Genomic DNA, 10,956 nt, shown 5'->3' with positions numbered 1-10,956 from the left:
GATCCTTTAAGTATCAGATAATACTATTTAGATTAATAAATAGACTAGCTATATTTTAGATTCTATAACTTCTATCGACGATTTATCTAGAGATATAGTTTAATTTCGAAGCCTTTATATGCCCTAATCTAATAAGACGTCCTATATAAATAGTCTATCTATTATAAAGTAGTCTTTATACTCCTAAAGGAGAAGCTAATTACTATACTAATACTCTATTATTATAATCTAGTATAAAAAATAAGAGTAGAAACTAATACTTTAGATAGTATGTTAAGAGTAGTATTATCTTAGTACTATAAAGATAATAATTTCTAGTATCTAGTAGCTTTCTATTTAAAAACTATATAAGCTATAGAGTTAAACTATAAAGCATAGGATAAGGAACTCCTTACTATTATCTATATATTAGGGAAGCGCTGTTGGCGATGGAGTTAACCTGCTGGCAATGGACTAGTGCCCCTTTTGGAAAGGTCGCTCTTGGCAGTCAGTCTTTAATACGAGTGCTACTTTTAATGGTATTATCTTAGTAAAAAACACAGCCCCCGAACATCTCCAGCCACAGAGTACATCTGCGGTCGGTCTGATCTTTACACACCCTTCTTATCTGATTATGAAGCTCCCCGTAAATCACGTGATCTGGATAGGGTTTGTTTGCTAGGGTTAACCGAGTCCGCACACAAATAAAAAATCTATATATCAATGTCAATGTCAATTTGCATTCTGATTTCCCATAGAAAAAGCTTCATTTTTGCCTGCATTTAAAACCAATTTAAAGTAAAAATCAAAGTGCATTTTTAAACTGATGAAAAGGGTGTTTAAACTAATGAAAAAGGGTTGTAAAAGTGTATGTAAAAATGCAGGTGAAAGTACAGCTTTTACTATGGGAGACCGGAATGTTTGTGCGGGGACTCAGCAAAAACTAGCAAACAAACCCCATCCAGATCATGTGATTTGTTCAAATGGTGTGAAAATCGATGACAAATCGATGACAAATCGATGAAAATGGGTGTAAAAGTGATGAAAATTGATGAAAATTGATGAAAAAGGGGGTGTAAAAGTGATGGAAAGGGGGGTATAAAGGTGCAGGTAAAAGTGCAGGTGAAAGTGCAGCTTTTACTATGGGAGACCAGAATGTTTGTGCGGGGACTCGGCAAACCCTAGCAAACAAGCCCTATCCAGATCACGTGATTTACGGGGAGCTTCATAATCAGATGAAAAGGGTGTGTAAAGATCAGACCGACCGCAGATGTACTCTGTGGCTGGAGATGTTCGGGGGCTGTGTTTTTTACTAAGATAATACCATTAAAAGTAGCACTCGTATTAAAAACTGACTGCCAAGAGCGACCTTTCCGAAAGGGGCACTAGTCCATTGCCAGCAGGTAAACTCTATTGCTAACAGCGTTTCCCATATATTATAGGAATAGAGGCTAGAGCTCGAAGGTCTAGTATAATAAGATCGTTTCGAGATTCTTATAGACTATTAATCTCTAGAATACTTTATAACTACCTAATAAATAAACTAATAATAAGTAAGATAGAGTAAGTTCCTTTTATAATTCTATTTTTTAATTAAATACTAACTAAAGAAGAAAAATATAGTAGCGGATATATTATTAAGAAAAGAGTTACCTTGTATTAATAATAGTAGGTAGTTAACGCTCTTATTAAAGGACTATTTAGAGAAGGGTATTTATTTACTAGATCTAAACCTAATCTAACTAAAGAATATATAAGAAGTTATTAATAGGGTAAAGTAGGTAAACTATAAGAGTTTAGAGCTTAATAAATTCTATCGGATTATAGTAGAGGGAAGTAACCTAAAATAGACTCTTTAAAATAGACTCTTTCTTTATAAAGAACGCCTAGAAGTTCTTAATAAAGATAATCTATATATTAGATTACTCGATAAGGTATACTAATAACTAATAACTTTATATCCTAGTATAGAAAAGCTAAAGAAGTTTATTTCTATAAGATACTATTAGTCTAAGTAGATAACGGATATTAAACGATATAGTTATAGATAACTATTTAGTCTATAAACGAACTAAAGTATAGAGGGATTAAGTTCTTAGACTACTATACCCCCTTCCTATCCTAGAAAGACTTTAGTAATATATTTCTATAGATTTCTATTTAATCCTAAAGGACTAATATAGGTATAATACTATCTTTATAGTAGTTAACTACTTTAGTAAGAAACTAATTTCTATTCCCTATTATAAAGATATAAATATAAAGTAGATAGCTCGGTTATTTATTAATAATATAATATAAACTACTAGTATCCTAGAGACTATTATCTCTAACTATAAAAGATAGTTCGTTTCTAAGTTTTGAACTAAATTCTATTAAATCTTTATAGTTAAAAGGAAGTTATTAACTATATACTATATCTAGACCGATAGTTAGAGTAAGATTATAAATTAGTATATAGCCTAGAGATTATAACCCTATATTAAGTAGAACTAGGATAATTAGTTAGAAATACTATCTATAGTAGATTTTATAGCTTCTATCCTTCCCTAAAATACTATAAAGAAGTCCCTATTCTTTATTAAAAGAGGATATAAACCGGCTATATCTTTTAACTAGAAAGATTAGGAAACTATAATACTAAATAAGTAGGATACTATATAGATACTTTTAAATTTATAAGAGATCTAGACTTAGATAAAGGAATAGATTATAAAGTTATAGTAGTTATAGATCCGGTAAGTAAATCGATATTAAAAAGAGGAAGATTTTAGTATTAGCGACTATATTTTATAATAATAAAAGACTAGTAGCTTATCTAGCTAGATTAGAAACTCGCTTATCTAGCGAGTAGTCTATATAAGATTATTAATAAAATTAGTAATTCTTATAAACTTAATCTACCGGATTCGATCTAAGTATATTTAGTTTTCTATACTAGTAAGCTATAATAAGTAGCGACTACTAAGCCTTTAATAGGATAATATATTAATCCGCCTTTACTAATTAGGATTAATAAAGAAGATAAACAGGAAGTTAATAAATTACTAGATATAAGAATATATTACCGGAAGCTATAGTATTAAATATAGTAGTTAGGATATAACCTTAATTTATAATAGTATCCCGCTAGGAACTTTAAGTATATACTATAAAAGGTTTAAGAATTCTATAACTAGTATCCTTCTAAACTAGGTTCCCTAATACGTTTATAAGACTAGATTAATACTTTAAAAAGAGATATTATACTCGATAAATATCCTAGTAACGATAAGCTAGTATTTAGAGACTAAATATAGTTTTAGCCGGGGGTTATATAATAATCTAGAGGTTCTTATAGTTATATAATAATATTTATTTCCGGTATATAATAGACTAGAGTCCGGGACGAGGGTCGATAGAGATTTCTACCTAAAGTCCCCGACTAGAGGTCTCGATATATAAAAGGATCTTATAGTGTCGATCCTTTCCCCTTTTTCTCTTTCCCTTTTATACTTAATATTCTAAATTTAAATATACTCTTTTCTTATAAAGAACTAGTAGGTCACACTACCTAGAAATTTAAATCCCTATAAAAATACTAGTCCCTATAAAGAAACTAAGCTTATAAACTTAGAAAAGGTTAATATAGATCCTATATCTCTTAATAAGGAAGATAAAGTATTAACTAGAGGAGAAAACTCTAGAAGGATTACTATAGATCCTAATTATAGGATAGAAGTGTAAATACCTAAATTATATACTATAAAGGATACTATATTAACTAACTATATTAGCTTAATTAAGACTAATATAGATACGTACTTACTACCTTAATACTATTAGAACCTAATAGCTATTAAGAAGCTATTAATAGTCTAGAAAAGGACGAATAGTTAAAGGCTTACTACGCTAAGGTAGAAGAACTAGAAAAATAAGGAACCTACGATATAATTAATACACTACCTAGTGTAAACCCTATTAAGGGTAAATAGGTTTTTAAGAAAAACCTATAAATAATCTAAATCCGGATAAGGATTATATTACTAATAGTAATAAAACTATTAGATATAAAGCTAGGTAGGTAATATAAGGATTTCACTAAAAACTAGGGGTGGATTTCCTAGAAACCTTTTCTACTATATATAGAACTAAGTTATAGTATCTAATATTAATAATAGCTATTAGTAAAGGCTAGTACGTGCTATAGTATAATATTAAAAATGCCTTTATATATACTAATATAGATACCGATATATATACTATCCTACTAATAGGAGTATATAAAGATAACCCGAGAAAGTGCTACTTCTTAAAGAAAGCACTATATAGTCTAAAATAAAGTGTAAGACTTTAGTATAAATATCTATCTAAAATATTAGCTAAATTTAACTTTAGAGTATTCCCTTATAATAAGGGTATATATATAAACTCTAAAGATTAGTGTATATTAATATATTACGTTAATAATATATTATTTATATATAAGGATTTAAGCTATATAAGAAATATAGTAGCTAGAATTAGCTACTATATAAAGATAGAAGAAATTAGTATAGTATTAATATTCTTAGGTAATAATATAAAAATTAATTACTAGATAAAAACACTATATATAGACTAATAGGGCTTAAATAAATTCTCTATAAATAATAATCCTAGTTATAAGCCTATTAAAATACCGGGAGAACTAGGGCTAAAATTAAAGAAAAATACTACTAGCGTAAGCCCTGTGACGATCTGGATGTTCGACTGTACAGTCACGTGATGATGTTTGTTTTAGACATGTGACAGGACAGATCAGGGCTCAGGGTTGAAGTCGACAGGGTTTTCTGCTAGATGTCTCCGACTCGAGATCTGCGCACATAGAAAGGATCCTATAGCTAACGATCCTTTCCTCTTTCTCTTTCCCTCTCTATACTTAGTATTTTGAAATCAAATGCACTCTTTTCTCGTGAAGAACTGGCAGGTCATATAATACTAAGTACCATCTCAATTTCTTTATGACAGTACGGCTATATAAACCATCAATTTGATTGGTTTCGGCCCCGTTATATCCCCACTTTCGTTCCTTAGCACCGTACAGCTAAGACCTTGACCCACATTAATCCCGGACCCGTACCGAGAACTACCGACTAATTAAGATAGTCGGTCCGAGACGAAACCCACCCACGAATCGGGACAGATAGCCTATCGCCATACCTAATAAAGAGACTAAGTAAGAAACTATCGCTACTTATAAACCGTATACCCCGACCCCCGATCCGTAGAGACTAGTTAATACTAGTGAACGTGATAAAGAAGAAGAACCGATTAGCGTATAGTTACGCTAGACACTAAGAAGTGAAAGATTTGTTAAGCTTACTCGTGATCACTAGAGACTACGAAATCTAGTCTAGGAACTCGAAGATAAGATCATTATACTAAGAGTAGAGAGAACTAAACCTAATAATACTATAGAAGCACTCCGTATCGAGCGAGATAAGGCCATCGCCTATAGAGATATCGCTATCCGCGAACGTAGTGAACTTACCTTCCGTCTCCTAAATCTTTAAGGTTAGAATTAGTATAGTACTAGCGCACCGATTATAGAGGCCGCTACCGCTCGGAAGTCCACTAAAATACCTAATACACCTATACTAAACGACAGAAAGGAAGTCCGATTTAAGACTTAGGAAACTATAATTCGCTAGAAACTCGAGGTAAACGCTAACTATTACCCTTTACCTATTTACCGTAAGCTCTATATCTAGAGTCGTTACGAAAGTAAAGCTTAGCTATATATTGCTCCCCGGATAAGCTCCGATACTAGTATCCCGTACGTAGACGCTAAGGATATTATCCTTCACCTAAAGACTATCTTCGCGAACCTAAACCGACGTATAGAAGCTTATACCGCATACTATAAGCTTAAGATAAAACCGAAAGATAGTTTCACTAATTTCCTTATAGAGTTTATATAGCTCGCCGAAGAAGCTATCGTTATTACCGAAAACTATAAGCGTAATCTATATTCGAAACTCCCGTACCTACTTTAGAGTTAAGTTATATAGGTAGTCAACTAAGATACTATCTTATTCGATATATTCACACAGATCTATTAGAGTATAGCGCACGAGATTAGTCTCTAGTAGGAAGTAAAGACCTCCTCACGTACCCGATCTACGATCCCCGCTACCGGTGCCGGAGGTATATCCGCCGCGAACTAGTTAAACACTCCCCGCGTAAAGCGCGAGTACACTCTAAGTCTATCTACCTCCGAAAGAGAGACCTTAATAAGAGAAGGATAATACTTTAACTATAAGGAATATAGATATATAACCTATAATTATCCGAAGAAGAAACCGACCCTCGCTATCGCGACGACTACTCCTACTATAAACCCTCCCCGTATAGACGAGATTATAGAGCTTAAAGCTAATACCGATTCGGGAAAAGTTCCTACCTAGGCGAAGTCTCCCTCCTAGGCGGACGGAAGGTGTCACTATTTTCACTAGATTTATAGAAGTTAATTAGCGGTCCTAGAGATAGCTTAGTTTTTAATATATAGCTAATATATAATAGACGCTTATTTTCAATTTTAGCACTCGGTGACACTAGAGTAGATAGTTATATTTTTATTAATTCGTCAATAGTTATACTACTAGGCAAGCGTTTCGGACTTAGAGTAGAAAGACTAGGCCGTAAATACCCGGTACGAGGTTTTAACGGTAAACTAGTAGAACTAATATAGTATATAGCTTTCCTTATAATTTATATCGATAGAAGGATTTAACGATAGATCCCTATACTAATTGTAGACTTAGGAAGATACGATATTATTCTCGGGCGAATATAGTTTACCGAATACGATATCCTTCTCGATTACCGACGATACCGGATAATTTAGCTAGATAAAAGAACTCTCTTCGATAAAGTGGCGAGTAAGATCTCTATCCTAACCCTAAAGACTATCCTATAGAGATCTCCGTAGGACGATATCTACTAGAAGGATATAGACTAAAGAGATCGTCTCTTCGAGCTAACTAAGATAACTATAGAAGTGTAGAAGTAGAAGTCGAAAAAAGATATCTATCCTCACGCTTGTGAGCGTTAGTATAGACACTAGTAGATATAAGAGTAGAGAAAGATAGTACGGAACATTAAGGACGAGATATTAAATATTCCGCTCTCCTATAAAAAAGAAGATAAGCCTCCCCTTCCCGTAATTGATATTAGTGCAATTAGAAGAGTTAGATTCGATAGATAGGAAGTACGGAAGAAAAGAAACCCTATAGGAGGAATCGAGATCTTTACTACCTCACTTAGTGAGATAGATCGAATTCTTACTATAAAGTCTTCTATCGAGGAGGACCTTAAACTCCGAGAGATTAAGAAGATATTACCGCTAGAGTATCACGATCTAGCCGAAGTATTCTCGAAGAAGAAGTTAGATAAATTACCCCTATATAGACCCGGTGTAGATCACGATATTATTCTTAAAGCCGAAGCGTAACCGGGTTACTATCCCCTTTATAAACTATCTCTTAATAAGCTAAAGGCGGCAAAATAGTATATTATTAAGAATCTAGATAAGGGCTTTATTATACTAAGCGCGTCCCCTTATATATCCCTAATCCTAATAGTAAAGAAGCCTAGTGGTAGACTCCGCTTCTATATTAACTTCCGAAAGCTAAATATAATTACTAAAAAGGACTATTACCCACTTCCTCTAATCGACAAAGTGCTTTAACGAACTAGTAAAGCGAAGTACTTTACTAAGCTTAATATTAGATAGGGATTCTACCGGATTCGTTTAACCCTAGGAGCGGAGGACTTAACGACCTTTAGGACACGATACGGATCCTTTAAGTATAAGGTGATACTATTCGGGTTAACAAACGGACCGGCTATATTCTAGCGGTTTATAAATAATATCTTACGAGAATATATAGATAAATATATAGTTACCTTTATAGATAATATCCTTATCTAAGACTCTTAAAGAATATTAACAATAGGTAAGAGAGGTGCTTTCCTATCTATAGAAGGCTAGTTTATAAGTTACTCTCTTAAAGTGTGAATTTGCTATCACGAAGACTAAGTTCCTTAGGTTTATCGTAAGTATAGATAGTATCGCGGTTAATCCTAAGAAGATCCGGGTGATCTAGTTATAGAAGACCCTATCGATAGTGAAAGGCGTGTAATCTTTCCTCGGATTCTATAACTTCTATCGACGATTTATCTAGGGATATAGTTTAATTTCGAAGCCTCTATATCGCCTAACTCGATAGGACGTCCCGTACGAATAGTCTACCTATTATAAAGCAGCCTTTACGCTCCTAAAGGAGAAGCTAGTCACCGCACCGATACTCTATTATTACGACCCGGTACGAAAAATAAGAGTAGAAACTAATGCTTTAGACGGTGTATTAGGAGTAGTATTATCTTAGTACTATAAAGATAACGATTTCTAGCATCTAGTGGCTTTCTATTCAAAAACTATATAAGCTATAGAGTTAAACTATAAAGTGTAGGATAAGGAACTTCTTACTATTATTCGTATATTATAGGAATAGAGACTAGAGCTCGAGGGTCTCGCACGATAAGATCGTTTCGAGATTCTCACGGACTATTAATCTCTAGAATACTTTATAACCACCCGATAAATAAACTAACGATAAGCGAGGTAGAGCGAGTTCCTCTCGCAATTCTATTTCTTAATCAAATACCGACTAAGGAAGAAAAATATTATAGTAGACGTATTATCGAGAAAGGAGTCACCTTATATCGATAATAGTAGGTAGCTAACGCTCTTACTAGAGGACTATCTAGAGAAGGGTGTTTATCCGCTAGATCTAAACCTAATCTAACTAGAGAACGTATAAGAAGTTATTAATAGGGTAAAATAGGTAAACTATAAGAGTTTAGAGCTTAACGAGTTCCGACGGATTACGGTAGAAGAGAGTAACCCGAAATAGATCCTCCGAGACGGACTTCTCCTCTATAAAGAACGCCTAGAAGTGCTAGATAAAGATAATCTATATGCTAGACTACTCGATAAGGTATACCGGTAACTAATAACCGCATATCCTAGTATAGAAAAGCTAAAGAAGCTTATCTCTACGAGATACTATTAGCCTAGGTAGATAGTAGATATTAAGCGATATATAGATAACTACTTAGTCTATAAACGAACTAAAGTATAGAGGGATCGGGTCCCTAGACTACTACACCCCCTCCCTATCCTAGAGAGACCTTAGTAATATATTTCAATAGATTTCCGCTTATTCCCGAAGGACCGATATAGGTATAACACTATCTTTATAGTAGTTGACCGCTTTAGTAAGAGACTAATTTCTATTCCCTACTATAAAGATACGAATATAAAGCAGATAGCTCGGTTATTTATCGATAACGTGATATAAACCACCGGTATCCTAGAGACTATTATCTCTAACCGCGGAGGATAGTTCGTTTCCGAGTTCTAGACTAAGTTCTATCGAATCCTTAGGATTAAGAGGAAGTTATCAACTATATACCATCCTTAGACCGATAGTTAGAGTGAGATCGCGAATTAGTATATAGCCTAGAGGCTACGACTATACGTTAAATAGAACTAGGATAATTAGTTAGAAATACTACCGATAGTAGATTTCGTAGCTTCTATCCTTCCTTAAGATACTATAAAGAAGTCCCCGTTCTTTATCGAGAGAGGATATAAACCGGCTATATCCTTCGACTAGAAAGACTAGGAAACCGTGACACTAAATAAATAAGACGCTATATAGATACTTTCAGACCTATAAGAAATCTAGAACGAGATAAAGGAGTAGATTGCGAAGTTATAATAGTCACAAATCCGTTAGGCAAATCGATATCGGAGAGAGGAAGATTTCGGTGTTAACGACTTCGTTTTCGTAACAACGAAAGACTAGTAGCTTACCTAGCTAGGTCGGAAGCTCGCTCACTTAGCGAGTGGTCTATATAAGATTATTAGCAGGATCGGTAACTCTTACAAACTTAATCTACCGGATTCGATCTAGGTGCACCTAGTTTTCTATACTAGCAAGCTACGAAAAGCAGCGACTACCGAGCCTTTAATAGGATAGTATATTAATCCCCCTCCGCCAATTAGAGTTAATAAAGAAGATAAATAGGAAGTCGACAGATTGCTAGATATAAGAACGTATTACCGAAAGTTATAGTATCGAGTGTAGTGGTTAGGACATGATCTTAATCTACAATAGTATCCCGTAGGAAACTTTAAGTATACACCATAGAAGGTTTAAGAATTCTATAACTAGTATCCTTCTAAACCAGGTCCCCTAATGCGTTTATAAGACTAGATTAATACTTCGAAGAGTGATATCATACTCGATGAACATATTGATAACGACAAACTAGCAATCAGAGACTGAAGACAGTTTTAGCCGGGGGTTATATGACGATCTAGATATTCGACTGTACAGTCACGTGATGATATTTGTTTTAGATATGTGACAGGACAGATCAGGGCTCAGGGTTGAAGTCGATAGGGTTTTCTGCTGGATGTCTCCGACTCGAGATCTGCGCATATAGAAAGGATCCTGTAGCTGACGATCCTTTCCTCTTTCTCTTTCCCTCTCTGTACTTAGTATTTTGAAATCAAATGCACTCTTTTCTCGTGAAGAACTGGCAGGTCACAAGCCCTAGTGATATTAGTGATTATTAGAAATAAATAGGGTCTTTACTCTATTTATCCTTAAAAACTAGGCCTAATATAACCTTTACTACTATATACTATACTAGATATATAAGTAATCCTAATAAAGAGCATTTTATAGCCCTTAATAAGATATAGAAATATTTACTAGTATATCCTAAATTAGGATTAGTATATAAATACTTAGGAAAGGACCTATATATAAAAGGCTATTCTAATTCTAATTAGGGTAATAATCTAGATAAAAGAAAATCTATATTAGGCTATTAGCTTAAGCCCTAATATAGGATTAAATAATCCTATTAGCTAGAATT

General features: G+C 33.7%; 1 protein-coding gene across 1 annotated transcript; it reads left to right on the top strand.

Annotated features, from left to right (window-relative positions):
- Positions 1–5,106: 5,106 nt before the first annotated feature.
- Positions 5,107–6,842, top strand: N7525_002034 (uncharacterized protein; the record flags this gene model as incomplete). The annotated part of the gene is given in 10 exon segments (XM_061212146.1): positions 5,107–5,176; positions 5,236–5,276; positions 5,358–5,481; positions 5,551–5,615; positions 5,736–5,911; positions 5,922–5,983; positions 6,093–6,204; positions 6,272–6,395; positions 6,509–6,652; positions 6,765–6,842. Coding segments are annotated over 10 exon segments (996 nt in total), but the record flags the coding sequence as incomplete, so codon positions are not given.
- Positions 6,843–10,956: the final 4,114 nt, after the last annotated feature.

This window comes from Penicillium rubens, assembly GCF_028828025.1.
Source record: "Penicillium rubens strain IBT 27055 chromosome Unknown utg000001l_segment0_segment0, whole genome shotgun sequence".
NCBI lineage: Eukaryota > Fungi > Ascomycota > Eurotiomycetes > Eurotiales > Aspergillaceae > Penicillium > Penicillium rubens.
This window is presented reverse-complemented; position numbering and strand designations above follow the sequence as displayed.